This window comes from Electrona antarctica (genome assembly GCF_951216825.1).
Source record: "Electrona antarctica genome assembly, chromosome: 7".
Classification (NCBI taxonomy): Eukaryota; Metazoa; Chordata; class Actinopteri; order Myctophiformes; family Myctophidae; genus Electrona; species Electrona antarctica.
In genome coordinates, this window is record NC_136812.1 from 2,613,624 (window position 1) to 2,630,477 (window position 16,854).

Genomic DNA, 16,854 nt, shown 5'->3' on the forward strand with positions numbered 1-16,854 from the left:
TACTCTACAACCCCTGGTATTCACACAGTGCACCTCCAGCAAACACAAAGCAAAACCACTCAAATAAAAAAAGCGGGAAAAGCAAAACACGAGAAAAAGAAATAATGAAAAAATATACACATCTTGAAATGATACAAAATAAATTATGTAAAAAGAAAAAGGGAGAAAATTAAAAAAGAAAAAACATCCGGTAAACAATAAATTAAGGCATGCAAAAGATCAACGTCAAATCTTGAGATTTGGATATTTCTTTTTTTGTTTGTTTGTTTTCCTTTTCTTGAGGCCTAAAATTGTCCGTCTATAAAGCTGTCCCTCTCTTCGGTGAAGGAGCCGCTCGTTCGCTCGCCATTAAAAGTCCTCAAAAAGAAAGATATAGCTGCCAAAAAAAAAGACACAAAATAAGACACAAAATAAACAGATCAAAGTCAAACCCACTGGAATAATCACCGCAATAAATGCTGGAGCAGAAAAGGCCAATATTTACATATCATGTGTTCCATGTGCTCAAGCGGATCGAGGTTCCTACTTATGTACATACATGTTCCTGGGCATGCAGGGTTGCCAGGTTGGTGCAGCAGCAGCAGCACTAGCGGCAACGCCATGGCGCGCTTTAAAAAAAAAAAACCCTACGCGGCAAAGCGCTCTCGTTCGAGTGCTTCTTTTAAACATTGATTAAAAAACAAAGCAAAAAAAACAAAAACGTAAAAAAATAAATAGAACGTATCAAAAAAGTGAGTACCTAAAGTCACAACTTTCCTTTTTTTTTAGGGACTACTTTCGTTTCTTAAAAAAGAAAGAAAAAAGCGTACGTACAAAAAACGATAAGACGATTGAGACGGAAATGTCATTGGCTTTTCTAACGCCGAATGTATAGAACGCAGTGCGGTGGCGGTATCGGCTTCCGATAACGACCAGGGAGGTTTTCGAGCTGACAAAACAAACGCTTCGTAGCAAAGCGTGTCAGCGGCGCTAACTTGGGGGGAAACAAATCGGTCCCGGCAGCGATACCGTTGGACTGCTACGTCGTGAACCGGCCGTTAAGGTTTGACGACGAGACGACGTGGGAAGCAAAGCGGTGCTGGGAGCTGCGAGCGGAGGGTCGGGGGAGGGGCCGTGGGGGTCGGGGGAGGGGCCGTTGTCCGTTAAGACACGTTAAGGCTTTGCAGTAAACATCGGGTTAGTCGAGATCGCTGCGTCGTCGTCCCCCTTCCCCCCCTCCCTCCCTCCGCCGAAAAACACCGAGTTCGACGCGTTGAATTTGTTTTTATTTATTTTTTAATCGCGTTAAAAAGCCAGCATGGGACACGTTTTAGACATGCAGCGACATGTGGCGCTTCGCCCCGCTCGCCCGTTCGCACAAAACCGCACACGTCGTCGTCATGCACTTCTTCACGCGGAAACAAACTGACACGGACAAGAAGCTGCGCACGCACGCACGCACGCACGCACACACGCACGGTCTCACACACGCACAATCGAGAGTTCACTTTTTAAGAGACTGCCATCACGCCTCTTAAATTTTGTCCTCGTATTTCTGTTTGTTTTCTTAGTCTGGATTTCTTTTTGTGTGTTATTTTTTTTTGTTTGTTTTTCCCGTAGAGTTAGGCTAACGTTTCCTGGCAGCTTTTCCGTGGTGGCAGCAGCACCTCCTCCTCCTCCTCCACACGCGCGCCCGCCCACGGGCCACAGTTCAGTAGTCTGCGATGGGAGCCCCATCAGGTCGTCGTGTGGCCCCTGATCTGTGGCCCCCCGGAGCAGCCAGGTTGGGGGTGCAGGAGGTCGTGTCGGCCCCTGAAGTGTGGCCCTGACTGACGCGCCACCGTCAGGGCCACACTTCAGTTCAGTCTGCGATGATGGGAGCCAGCTCTGGGTTGGTGAACCGTGGCCCTGACGCGCCGTCGAGGGCCACAGGTCAATACTAGTCTGCGATGGGGGCCAGCTCGGGGGGCAGGTTGCGTGGCCCCTGCGGGGGGCCACAGGTCAGTAGTCTGCGATGGGGAGCCAGCGCGGGGTGCAGGTCGCGTGGGGGGCCACAGGTCAGTAGTCTGCGATGGGGGCCAGCTCGCGGTGCAGGTGGTGTGGCCCCTGCGGGGGCCCACAGGTCAGTAGTCTGCGATGGGGGCCAGCTCGGGGCTGAGCTCCACGCTGATGTTCTTGTAGAGGCTGCTGAGGGACACGTCCACAGGGCCGTAGTGCAGGTTGTTGAGGCCGTCCAGGTGCTGCCTCTCTTTGGAATATCTCAACAGCTTGTACCTGCGGACACGTAGAGGAGGAAGGAAGCTGTGAGGGCATTTTAATCACTGTGGTAAATGGTGCCTTTATCCAAGGCGCTTTACATAGATTGTGCATTACATTCACACACACATTCATACACCGATGGCGGCGGAAACCATGCAAGCCACCAACCAGCACATCGGGAGCAATTAGAGGTTCATAGTGTTGCTCAAGGACACTTCGACACTGACTCTGGGGGAGCCAACAGGGTTCGAACTGGCAACCTTGCGGTTACCATCCAGCCACTCTACCGCTGAGCCACCGCCGCCCCCTAGTGTGTGCTATTATTAGTGGTTTTCAAGACTTTTCACATCAATGCCCATTATTTATTCTGCATTATTTTGAGCCACGGAGCACCATTTGATGACATTTAGCCTCAATTTATTAGCCTCAATCTTTTGTTATTGTTGGATGAGATTTCGCCCACAATTCCATGCTGTAAATGGTAAATGGTGCATTTATATAGGGCCTTTATCCAAGGCGCTTTACATAGATTGTGCATTACATTCACCCATTCACACACACATTCATACACCGATGGCGGCGGAAGCCATGCAAGGTACCAACCAGCACATCGGGAGCAATTTGGGGTTCAGTGTCTTGCCCAAGGACACTTCGACATGTAGACAGGAGGAGCCGGGATTCGAACCGCCGACCCATGGATCATTGGACGACCTGCTCTACCTCCTGAGCCACAGCCGCCCATGTATTGATGTGGTAGCATTAGGAGAGATAAATGGTTGGTCCAAATAAAAATTATTCTACATTCTTGTAAATTAAGTAATGTCAGATGTTTAACAATAAATAATTTAACCCTTGAGAGTGTAAAATAAAACCAAATGGACAGTTTCATTTAACACTCTCCATCATTTAGCTGGGGACCACCTGGAACCTCCTCACGGACCACTGGTGGTCCCCGGACCATTAGACCAGGGCTCTTTGGGCCAAGGACCCCTCAGCTGAGAGAGCGACGCAGCAGGGACCCCGTTACAAATTGTCTAAAATTAAACTTTTTGATAGATTTCATAGATAGCTTGTTGCATTGGTGCGGTTTGTTCTTTAGAAAAAAACGACCCTGCACTATGCAGAAAAACAACAGCACCGGGTCACTGTGTCCTCACTAAGAGACAAACTGGTCAACCGGTACAACGCACAGAAAAGTGACACCACAGTGTCAACAGTACAAACAGTTCAATAACCGGGGCGGCGGTGGCTTAGAGGTAGAGTGGCCGGAAGGGAACCGCAAGGTCCAGAGTTAGTCCTTGAACCCATAATTGCTCCCGATGTGCAGGTTGGTGCCTTGCAATGGTTTCCTTTGGCATCGGTGTGTGAATGAAATGCACCTATGTCAAGCGCCTTGGATAAAGGTGCTATAGAGCACCGACGTCTCACGTCAATAGAGGGCGCTAAGTCCACGGGTTCATGTACTTTTATATTTGCATTGTAATTCCCATAGGGGGGATTTTAGATCGCCTCATAAGAACTGTGAATGAAAATTAAACAAATCATCCCGGCCGTTTCACTCATATGGACATGAATAATCAACTGACTGAGAGAAAACGCTAATGTTACTGCTACTGAATTAGTTACATTTTCTGTATGAAATATATGACTGACTGTCGCCGAGACAGAGACAAATAAAGTGAGGCACTTTGACCATGTCTTCTTGCCAGTCAGATCAGAGGTTGAAACCCAGGATGGTGCAGAGATGGAATGACCATACCGTGTTTCACCAGCAGATGGCAGGCAGGAGCACAGAGAAGCCACCAGACTGAGCAGGACAATGAGACGTTTGTGTGAGAGTGTGTGTGTGTGTGTGTGTGTGTGTGTGTGTGTGTGTGTGTGTGTGTGTGTGTCAGAGGCTAAATGTCATCAAATGTTGATCCTTGGCTCAAATGCCAAAAAAATGATTGACCTCGACATGAAAAGGGTTGAAACCCACTGGCTTATTATATGACAGCCACAGATTATACTGTATGTATTGTATAATTAATATGCTATCTTATACTGTATGTATTGTATAATTATTATGCTATCTTATAATGTATGTATTGTATAATTATTATGCTCTGTTATACTGTATGTATTGTATAATTATTATACTATGTTATACTGTATGTATTGTATAATTAATATGCTATCTTATACTGTATGTATTGTATAATTAATATGCTCTGTTATAATGTATGTATTGTATAATTATTATGCTATGTTATACTGTATGTATTGTATAATTATTATGCTATCTTATAATGTATGTATTGTATAATTAATATGCTCTGTTATACTGTATGTATTGTATAATTATTATGCTCTGTCATACTGTATGTATTGTATAATTATTATACTATGTTATACTGTATGTATTGTATAATTAATATGCTATCTTATACTGTATGTATTGTATAATTAATATGCTCTGTTATAATGTATGTATTGTATAATTATTATGCTATGTTATACTGTATGTATTGTATAATTATTATGCTATCTTATAATGTATGTATTGTATAATTAATATGCTCTGTTATACTGTATGTATTGTATAATTATTATGCTATCTTATACTGTATGTATTGTATAATTAATATGCTCTGTTATAATGTATGTATTGTATAATTATTATGCTATCTTATACTGTATGTATTGTATAATTATTATGCTATGTTATACTGTATGTATTGTATAATTATTATGCTATCTTATACTGTATGTATTGTATAATTATTATGCTATGTTATACTGTATGTATTGTATAATTATGCTATCTTATAATGTATGTATTGTATAATTATTATGCTATCTTATACTGTATGTATTGTATAATTATTATGCTATGTTATACTGTATGTATTGTATAATTATTATGCTATCTTATACTGTATGTATTGTATAATTATTATGCTATGTTATACTGTATGTATTGTATAATTATTATGCTATGTTATACTGTATGTATTGTATAATTATTATGCTATGTTATACTGTATGTATTGTATAATTATTATGCTATGTTATACTGTATGTATTGTATAATTATTATGCTATGTTATACTGTATGTATTGTATAATTATTATGCTATCTTATACTGTATGTATTGTATAATTATTATGCTCTGTTATACTGTATGTATTGTATAATTATTATGCTATCTTATACTGTATGTATTGTATAATTATTATGCTATGTTATACTGTATGTATTGTATAATTATTATGCTATCTTATAATGTATGTATTGTATAATTATTATGCTATCTTATACTGTATGTATTGTATAATTAATATGCGTGTTACATTGCAGGTAATGGTCCATTCTGGGCGGGAACCCCTTTTGGTGTTTCAAGCTATTGAAAATCGTGAAAATGTGGCACATATCTTTATATATGCTATATTATTTTAGAGCAAATTTATTTAACTCAAATTTTTTGCTTCTGGGGGGGGGGGGGCTGTCAATTACATATATTTTATTTTTGGGAGTCCTTGACATGAAAATGTTTGAGAACGACTGATATAGAAACATGTTTTTTTTTTTAGAAAAAACTCAGGATTTAGAAGACATTTGTAGAATCGTCTTCATGTCTAAATGGGTTAATACATTAGAGTATATCCTCTCATCCACTTGCATTAAGTTGCTAAAAAGCGCATGAGGCGATTTCACTAAGGAACAGAGTGCATTCTGGGATGAATGAATGAATGAATGAACGAACGAACGAATCTCTGATTATACTCTAATAACACCACTGTTGCTAGTCTCCAGAATAAACTTTAGTTTTGTTTTAAATATTATTATCATCATTTTTCATTTCGAGCGCGGATGCTCGTTTTCCAGAGAATGAACAGCTGTGATACTGCTGTTGAGCTGCATGGGAGCTGGTTGAATGAACAGCTCTGTTACTGCTGTTGAGCTGCATGGGAGCTGGTTGAATGAACAGCTCTGTTGCTGCTGTTGGGCTGCATGGGAGCTGGTTGAATGAACAGCTCTGTTGCTGCTGTTGGGCTGCATGGGAGCTGGTTGAATGAACAGCTCTGTTGCTGCTGTTGAGCTGCATGGGAGCTGGTTGAATGAACAGCTCTGTTGCTGCTGTTGGGCTGCATGGGAGCTGGTTGAATGAACAGCTCTGTTGCTGCTGTTGAGCTGCATGGGAGCTGGTTGAATGAACAGCTCTGTTGCTGCTGTTGAGCTGCATGGGAGCTGGTTGAATGAACAGCTGTGATACTGCTGTTGGGCTGCATGGGAGCTGGTTGAATGAACAGCTCTGATGCTGCTGTTGGGCTGCATGGGAGCTGGTTGAATGAACAGCTCTGTTGCTGCTGTTGAGCTGCATGGGAGCTGGTTGAATGAACAGCTGTGATACTGCGGTTGGGCTGCATGGGAGCTGGTTGAATGAACAGCTCTGTTGCTGCTGTTGAGCTGCATGGGAGCTGGTTGAATGAACAGCTCTGTTGCTGCTGTTGGGCTGCATGGGAGCTGGTTGAATGAACAGCTCTGTTGCTGCTGTTGAGCTGCATGGGAGCTGGTTGAATGAACAGCTCTGTTGCTGCTGTTGGGCTGCATGGGAGCTGGTTGAATGAACAGCTGTGATACTGCTGTTGGGCTGCATGGGAGCTGGTTGAATGAACAGCTGTTGGGCTGCATGGGAGCTGGTTGAATGAACAGCTCTGTTGCTGCTGTTGGGCTGCATGGGAGCTGGTTGAATGAACGGCTGTGATACTGCTGTTGAGCTGCATGGGAGCTGGTTGAATGAACAGCTCTGTGATACTGCTGTTGGGCTGCATGGGAGCTGGTTGAATGAATAGCTCTGTTGCTGCTGTTGAGCTGCATAGGAGCTGGTTGAATGAACAGCTCTGTTGCTGCTGTTGGGCTGCATGGGAGCTGGTTGAATGAACAGCTGTGATACTGCTGTTGGGCTGCATGGGAGCTGGTTGAATGAACAGCTCTGTTGCTGCTGTTGGGCTGCATGGGAGCTGGTTGAATGAACAGCTGTTGAGCTGCATGGGAGCTGGTTGAATGAACAGCTCTGTTGCTGCTGTTGGGCTGCATGGGAGCTGGTTGAATGAACAGCTCTGTTGCTGCTGTTGGGCTGCATGGGAGCTGGTTGAATGAACAGCTGTTGGGCTGCATGGGAGCTGGTTGAATGAACAGCTGTTGGGCTGCATGGGAGCTGGTTGAATGAACAGCTGTTGGGCTGCATGGGAGCTGGTTGAATGAACAGCTCTGTTGCTGCTGTTGGGCTGCATGGGAGCTGGTTGAATGAACAGCTGTGATACTTTGCTGTTGGGCTGCATGGGAGCTGGTTGAATGAACAGCTCTGTTGCTGCTGTTGAGCTGCATGGGAGCTGGTTGAATGAACAGCTCTGTTGCTGCTGTTGAGCTGCATGGGAGCTGGTTGAATGAACAGCTCTGTTGCTGCTGTTGAGCTGCATGGGAGCTGGTTGAATGAACAGCTCTGTTGCTGCTGTTGAGCTGCATGGGAGCTGGTTGAATGAACAGCTCTGTTGCTGCTGTTGGGCTGCATGGGAGCTGGTTGAATGAACAGCTCTGTTGCTGCTGTTGAGCTGCATGGGAGCTGGTTGAATGAACAGCTCTGTTGCTGCTGTTGAGCCCTTTCTGAAACCAGTCCCTTGACTTGAAGTGCTCTCGGGAGGTTCCCTCGTCAGAAAGTGCCCCTCCAGCTGAATCAAGTTCCATTGATTAGCGTGCTGGGTATAAAAAACTGTTTGGAAATACACTCGCCCTCCTTGTGCAGAAACAGGAAACAGACACCATTCGTTGCCATGGTTACCATCACGCAATTGTGTTACCTGTTATTTTGTTTGTACAGTTATATTGCATTTTATCGTGTATGTTTGTGACATGTGGATTTCATTAATATGGAAAAAGGAAATACAGCGTGTCAAAAATGACATGTCATATACATCCATGGTGTTTATAAATCATAAGTTGTTTTGTTTGTGTGGTTTCATAACTTTCATTTATCGTTTTTTTTCACGGTGGGGTAAATAAAGAGCCCTTGTGAACATCAGTTGGAGTGTTGTCTATTCTGCATCAGATGAAGATTGTTTAGGAGGAGTTTATTTATCATTTATTTGTGGTGGTACTTACATTTGTAGGTCGCGTTTTCCATGCGGACAGAGAACAGGGCTGCACAAGGCAATCGAGTCTAGATCGGCACAGACTCGCTCTTGAGGGCTTTATAAGCCACTTCCACTCAAGGCTGCTTGGTTTCGGACGACACTTAATATGGCGCAGCCTCGCGTGAACGCGCATATCGAGGGCAAGTGTGTAGAGCGAGTGGCGAGGAGCTGGTTTCAGAAAGGGGGTTGGGCTGCATGGGAGCTGGTTGAATGAACAGCTCTGTTGCTGCTGTTGGGCTGCATGGGAGCTGGTTGAATGAACAGCTGTTGAGCTGCATGGGAGCTGGTTGTTGTCAGCTGTTCCTTAGACCAGGGGTTCTCAACCCGTGGGTCGCGACCCCTCGGGGGGTCGCCAAATTATTTTAGGGGGTCCCCAAATTATTTTTAAATAGCTAAATTATAACAATGCTTAAAACACCAAAAGGGGTTCCCGCCCAAAATGGTTTAAGGTTATTGTAGCAGTCAATTTATATTGGGGGTCGGGAGGGGGCGGGGCGGGGGTCCCGAGACGTTGCCAAAGCATTTTCGGGGGTCCCCGGCCAAAAACGTTGAGAACCCCTGCCTTAGACAGTATTTACTCAAGAACTGTACTCAGGTGTCAAGTACAGTTTTTAGGTATTCTTTTACTTTGCTGTAGTATTTCCAATTGTCTGCACATTTACTTCTACTCCACTACATCTCAGAATATGTACTTTACAACATGTACTTTAAGTACATACCACCAATTAGGGATGCACCGAAAGGGAAATTCCTGGCCGAAACCGAATACGAAATATCCGAATAATTATGATTCATATATTTTTTTCCTACCATTGCTGTCATGGCCGTACCTTAAAGTTATTTTCAAAAAGTGATTGTATTAGTCTGTCAACATGTGATGTATGCAGTATTCTTGTTTCCTATATTTGTATATCTATTCTGTAATGTCCACGCCCCACCATCTGGTGATGTCATCAATTAGCAATCAGCAATTCTCAGCACCTGAGCTGTATTGTTTTGGAGCTCTTTAAGAGCAAGTTCTGTGTCTGTGAAAATCATATAGCACTGACGAAGGTCCTAGGACCGAAACGTTTGCTTTTTAATTGCACTTTGAGCACGAGCACTTTATGAGCATGTTAAAATAAAGAAAAAATATTTTTCTAAGTCTCAGTTTAAGGAGTTTTACTTCTATTTTCTATACGGTGAGCGAGTCTTTTCCTGTCAAAGTTTCCCTTATATTTTTGAGACCACCGCTACCGTAGTCAAGTTTGAAAGAAAAAGGACAGTTTTCTCAGTGCTTCCGTACCTTAAAGCTACCTGAAACTTAAATAATAATAACTATTACATAAAACATTTATTCAGCTCTTTTGAATGCATTAATTGCATACACTATTCGGTGATATATTTTCTTCCTATTCGGGTGGTACTACATTGTGGTATCGATACTTTTACTTCAGTAAAATCACGTGAATACTTTATTGCACCACTGGTTCCTAATGTCCATTGTCCTCGTGTTATCTCCACACACACACACACACACACACACACACACACACACACACACACACACACACACACACACACACACACACACACACACACACACACACACACACACACACACACACACACACACACACAGTTATCTCCTAGCTACATTCGTGTGAAGCCTCACACACGCGTCATGGCCGACACAAAGGAGCTGCCATACCCGAGACCTACAATTTGTTTGATACACAAAAGTCCCATTGTGTACCGACGGGATCCAGTTACAGTTTACATGGGAGGGGAGGTTTAGAGGTAGGGACTTAACAGGTTCAGCTCAGCCAGAGACAGTAAATGTCATGAAGCTAGCTCTGGTCCACAGCGATAGGAGGAGTTCTCCTTAATGCTGCTAGCTCTGGTCCACAGCGATAGGAGGAGTTCTCCTTAATGCATGAAGCTAGCTCTGGTCCACAGCGATAGGAGGAGTTCTCCTTAATGTCATGAAGCTAGCTCTGGTCCACAGCGATAGGAGGAGTTCTCCTTAATGCATGAAGCTAGCTCTGGTCCACAGCGATAGGAGGAGTTCTCCTTAATGTCATGAAGCTAGCTCTGGTCCACAGCGATAGGAGGAGTTCTCCTTAATGTCATGAAGCTAGCTCTGGTCCACAGCGATAGGAGGAGTTCTCCTTAATGTCATGAAGCTAGCTCTGGTCCACAGCGATAGGAGGAGTTCTCCTTAATGTCATGAAGCTAGCTCTGGTCCACAGCGATAGGAGGAGTTCTCCTTAATGCATGAAGCTAGCTCTGGTCCACAGCGATAGGAGTTCTCCTTAATGCATGAAGCTAGCTCTGGTCCACAGCGATAGGAGTTCTCCTTAATGTCATGAAGCTAGCTCTGGTCCACAGCGATAGGAGGAGTTCTCCTTAATGCATGAAGCTAGCTCTGGTCCACAGCGATAGGAGGAGTTCTCCTTAATGCATGAAGCTAGCTCTGGTCCACAGCGATAGGAGTTCTCCTTAATGCATGAAGCTAGCTCTGGTCCACAGCGATAGGAGTTCTCCTTAATGCATGAAGCTAGCTCTGGTCCACAGCGATAGGAGGAGTTCTCCTTAATGTCATGAAGCTAGCTCTGGTCCACAGCGATAGGAGTTCTCCTTAATGCATGAAGCTAGCGCTGGTCCACAGCGATAGGAGGAGTTCTCCTTAATGTCATGAAGCTAGCTCTGGTCCACAGCGATAGGAGGAGTTCTCCTTAATGCATGAAGCTAGCTCTGGTCCACAGCGATAGGAGGAGTTCTCCTTAATGAAGCTAGCTCTGGTCCACAGCGATAGGAGGAGTTCTCCTTAATGCTGCTAGCTCTGGTCCACAGCGATAGGAGGAGTTCTCCTTAATGCTGCTAGCTCTGGTCCACAGCGATAGGAGGAGTTCTCCTTAATGCATGAAGCTAGCTCTGGTCCACAGCGATAGGAGGAGTTCTCCTTAATGCTGCTAGCTCTGGTCCACAGCGATAGGAGGAGTTCTCCTTAATGCTGCTAGCTCTGGTCCACAGCGATAGGAGGAGTTCTCCTTAATGCATGAAGCTAGCTCTGGTCCACAGCGATAGGAGGAGTTCTCCTTAATGCTGCTAGCTCTGGTCCACAGCGATAGGAGGAGTTCTCCTTAATGCATGAAGCTAGCTCTGGTCCACAGCGATAGGAGGAGTTCTCCTTAATGCTGCTAGCTCTGGTCCACAGCGATAGGAGGAGTTCTCCTTAATGCATGAAGCTAGCTCTGGTCCACAGCGATAGGAGGAGTTCTCCTTAATGTCATGAAGCTAGCTCTGGTCCACAGCGATAGGAGGAGTTCTCCTTAATGTCATGAAGCTAGCTCTGGTCCACAGCGATAGGAGGAGTTCTCCTTAATGTCATGAAGCTAGCTCTGGTCCACAGCGATAGGAGGAGTTCTCCTTAATGCTGCTAGCTCTGGTCCACAGCGATAGGAGGAGTTCTCCTTAATGCATGAAGCTAGCGCTGGTCCACAGCGATAGGAGGAGTTCTCCTTAATGTCATGAAGCTAGCTCTGGTCCACAGCGATAGGAGGAGTTCTCCTTAATGTCATGAAGCTAGCTCTGGTCCACAGCGATAGGAGGAGTTCTCCTTAATGTCATGAAGCTAGCTCTGGTCCACAGCGATAGGAGGAGTTCTCCTTAATGCTGCCGCATGGAGAACGTTTTCATGAAGCTAGCTCTGGTCCACAGCGATAGGAGGAGTTCTCCTTAATGCTGCCGCATGGAGAACGTTTTCAGTCTCAAAGCCACTGGAAACAGAACTGACTGCAAAAAAAGCTTCTTCCCCCAAACAGTCAGAACGAACTGATAAGAACCACAGCGAAACCAGGCAAATGGAAAACGCTACCCCCCCCCCCCCCATTCTTGGCTGTAATTGCACCTTTTAAAGCTAAAATTGCTGTATATATGGAACATAACCTCAAACTGCACCTTCTTGTATATATGGGACGTAACCTGTTCACATAAAGTTTACCTAACTTTTGCTACTACAGGGAAAACATGCACGTGTACATAATGTTACTATTTTATTCTATTTTATTTTAACTCTTTGAATGCTCTTTCTTGCACTCATTCTATCCCTCTGTTTGCTGTGTTTTGTTGTTTTGAATGTCATGCTATCTATCCATGCTGCTGCATTGTCTGTAAGGAAGCCAAACAAAAATAACTTTTACTCTTATGTACACAAGATGTAACAATAAAGCAGAACCTTGCACCTTGCTATGCGACTGCATGTGTAGCTTCCCCACTTGAACATGCCCCCCCCCCCCCCCCCCTTCTCTCTGTTCTTATTAAAACTACAACATGGCGTCACTGAGCCGCGTGAAGAGCAAACCACCGCTCTCTCCCCAGCCCTTCTCTCTGTTTTTATTAAAACTACAACATGTCGTCACTAAGCCGCGGTGAGCAAACCACCGCTCTCCCCGGCCCTTCTCTTAGATTTTATTAAAACTACAACATGTCGTCAGTGAGCCGCGGTGAAGAGCAAACCACCGCTCTCTCCCCAGCCCTTCTCTGTTTTTATTAAAACTACAACATGGCGTCAGTGAGCCGCGTGAAGAGCAAACCACCGCTCTCTCCCCAGCCCTTCTCTGTTTTTATTAAAACTACAACATGTCGTCAGTGAGCCGCGTGAAGAGCAAACCACCGCTCTCTCCCCGGCCCTTCTCTCAGATTTTAATAAAACTACAACATGTCGTCACTGAGCCGCGGTGAAGAGCAAACCACCGCTCTCTCCCCGGCCCTTCTCTGTTTTTATTAAAACTACAACATGTCGTCACTAAGCCGCGGTGAAGAGCAAACCACCGCTCTCTCCCCAGCCCTTCTTTCAGATTTTAATAAAACTACAACATGTCGTCACTGAGCCGCAGCGAAGAGCAAACCACCGCTCTCTCCCCAGCCCTTCTCTCAGATTTTAATAAAACTACAACATGGCGTCACTGAGCCGCGGTGAAGAGCAAACCACCGCTCTCTCCCCGGCCCTTCTCTCTGTTTTGTTTTACTAAGCACCGAAACGGTGGTCACCCAGACTGGCGCAGAGGGAGGCGGGGCCCTCCCTCTGACCACGGTGGTGGACTATGAGCGCCGTTTAGATGAAGAGGTGACTCACCTATCACCTAAAACTGGAGTATGAATAGGTATTCTTTTTTTAAATCCACATTTCTTGTCTGTTGTAGGTGGCACGATGCATGGAGCAACATATTGTCTGTCTGTCTGTTGTAGGTGGCACGATGCATGGAGCAACATATTGTCTGTTGTAGGTGGCACGATGCATGGAGCAACATATTGTCTGTTGTAGGTGGCACGATGCATGGAGCAACATATTGTTTCCTGGCCAAATCACACACCTGAAAAGGATGAGAACCACTGCTGTGGACAAGTTGCCAACTAAATTCAAATATGTCAACTATATACACACTGCTGTGCATCTTTAGCCTGGCTAATAAGCCAGACTCAAATCACACTGTCGTGTGGTATTTGAGTCTGGAGATGCTGTGTATGGATCTTGTTTCCCGGGGGGGGCGGGTTCAAACATTTTCTCTTTGACGCAATTGGTCAGAGCTACTGTCAGTCAAAGGTCTCAAGCATTGAACGTCACTGTACCAAAGCCCGCCCATATTGCATACCGTGTCCCGATTGGCCACACCAGTTCTCTGGTGTAGGAAATGGGCGTACAATTGAGCCTCTCCAGACCGTAATCCGCCGGCAGGCAATTTTTTTTGCCAACGGCTGATTCGGTCTGGCTTATTAGCCAGGCTAGTGCATCTTGGTGTCTTAACCGGCCACGTAAGTCCCATAACCTCATATCAGTCTTAACCGGCCACGTAAGTCCCCTAACCTCATATCAGTCTTAACCAGCCACGTAGGTCCCCTAACCTCATATCAGTCTTAACCGGCCACGTAGGTCCCATAACCTCATATCAGTTTGAACCGGCCACGTAGGTCCCCTAACCTCATATCAGTTTGAACCGACCACATAAGTCCCCTAACCTCATATCAGTCTGAACCGACCACGTAAGTCCCATAACCTCATATCAGTTTGAACTGGCCACGTAAGTCCCCTAACCTCATATCAGTTTGAACCGGCCACGTAGGTCCCCTAACCTCATATCAGTTTGAACCGACCACGTAAGTCCCCTAACCTCATATCAGTTTGAACCGGCCACGTAGGTCCCCTAACCTCATATCAGTTTGAACTGGCCACGTAAGTCCCCTAACCTCATATCAGTCTTAACTGGCCACGTAGGTCCCCTAACCTCATATCAGTTTGAACCGGCCACGTAAGTCCCCTAACCTCATATCAGTCTTAACCGGCCACGTAAGTCCCCTAACCTCATATCAGTTTGAACCGGCCACGTAAGTCCCCTAACCTCATATCAGTTTGAACCGGCCACGTAAGTCCCCTAACCTCATATCAGTTTGAACCGGCCACGTAAGTCCCCTAACCTCATACCAGTTTGAACCGGCCACGTAAGTCCCCTAACCTCATACCAGTTTGAACCGGCCACGTAAGTCCCCTAACCTCATACCAGTTTGAACCGGCCACGTAAGTCCCCTAACCTCATACCAGTTTGAACTGACCACGTAAGTCAGTTTCACTGCATGCGTGTTCGCTTCCGCATTTCCTAGTCGCCTACTCGGAGGTACTCAGTGTGTGGAAATGACCATCTTGGCTGCATTGCATGCACGGTCCAGTTAAGAACCTGGTCCAGTTAGGAACCTGGTCCAGTTAGGAACCTGGTCCACTTAACCCATTCTGGGCGGGAACCCCTTTTGGTGTTAGCATTATGTTATGCTTTAGCTATTGAAAAATCGAAGAACCACTGACATAGAAACATAGCTTTTTCAGAAAACTGTCAGGATGTAGAAGACATTTTTAGAATCTGATCCCAGGTCAAAATTGGTTAAGAACTTGGTACAGATACGGACATGGTCCAGATGAGAACCTGGTCCAGATGAGAACCTGGTCCAGATGAGATCCTGGTCCAGATGAGAACCTGGTCCAGATGAGAACATGCTGCTGATTATCATTATCATAACGTTAGAAGCGGACGAGTCAAACGTACCGTCCTAGGAACTGCACCTCTCCTCGGTGGTGGTGAGGAATGGACTTGTACTTCCCCATCTCTCCCTCCGGCCGCGTGACGTTCAGCCCCGCGTAATGCACTCTGAGGAGGAGACACACACACACACACACACACACACAACGGTCAGCCCCGCGTAATGCACTCTGAGGAGGAGACACACACACACACACACACACACACACACACACAACGTTCAGCCCCGCGTAATGCACTCTGAGGAGGAGACACACACACACACACACACACACACACACACACACACACACACACACACACACACACACACACACAATGTTCAGCCCCGCGTAATGCACTCTGAGGAGGAGACACACACACAGACACACACACACACACACACACAACGTTCAGCCCCGCGTAATGCACTCTGAGGAGGAGACACACACACACACACACACACACACACACACACACACACACACACACACACACACACACACACACACACACAACGTTCAGCCCCGCGTAATGCACTCTGAGGAGACACACACACATACAATTTAGGCCTTTAGCAGACACTCTTCATCCAGAGCGATTTACAGTAAGTAAGAACAAAACATGGTAATACATCAAATGCATAGAAATAGTCATCATGAATCATAAGCAAGCTAAGACAATCTACAGTAAAGCTATGAGTACACACTATAGCGTGCTGTGTCTAAATCTAAATGACATACGTTTAGCGTTAGCATACGCCTGTACATACATCCGTTTAGCGTTAGCATACGCCTGTACATACATACGTTTAGCGTTAGCATACGCCTGTACATACATAGAGACACACTCCAGAACAGTGCTGCTGGTTTTGGCAGTAAATGTTGATTTGGTTTTAGTCAGTCTTTTGAACAAAATGTAATTTAGTTTTAGTTATATTTGAGGGTTAGGGTCTAGTTTTAGTTGACTAAATGTGATACGATTTTAGTAAGTCTACAGTTTATTTTGACGCAAAGGTGCGCAAAACAGGGTGAAGTTCAGCCATGTGACCCATGTGGCTAGTGCCATACACATATATGGTTGAGAGAGAGAGAGAGAGAGAGAGAGAGAGAGAGAGAGAACAACATCCGGAGTTCTGGACATGTGGCACCGTCCCTGGCCAGGGTGTTTTGTACCTTTGGGAGATGGAATCAGCTCGGGTGACGCCTCGGGTTTAAAATTGGCTCCAAACTCATGGAACAGCTAGACTACAGATGAAGATCAGCTGTCTCTCCCCCTCTCTCTCTCTCTCCCTCTCTCTCTCTGGTAAATGGTGCATTTATATAGCGCCTTCATCCAAGGTGCTTTACATTAGATGCATTACATTCACCCACACATTCACACACCGATGGTG

The 16,854-nt window shown here is 45.3% G+C and overlaps 1 protein-coding gene across 1 annotated transcript in view; it reads right to left on the reverse strand.

Annotated features, from left to right (window-relative positions):
- Positions 1-1,312: 1,312 nt before the first annotated feature.
- b4galt6 (UDP-Gal:betaGlcNAc beta 1,4- galactosyltransferase, polypeptide 6) overlaps positions 1,313-16,854 on the reverse strand; it is a 44,668-nt gene continuing 29,126 nt past the window's right edge. Inside the window, exons 7-8 of the mRNA XM_079507044.1 lie at positions 15,489-15,590; positions 1,313-2,253 (exon numbers count right to left, since the gene is read on the reverse strand). Of these exons, the coding sequence (XP_079363170.1) occupies positions 2,103-2,253; positions 15,489-15,590 (253 nt within the window). The 3' untranslated portion in view covers positions 1,313-2,102. The remainder of the gene's footprint in view (positions 2,254-15,488; positions 15,591-16,854) is intronic.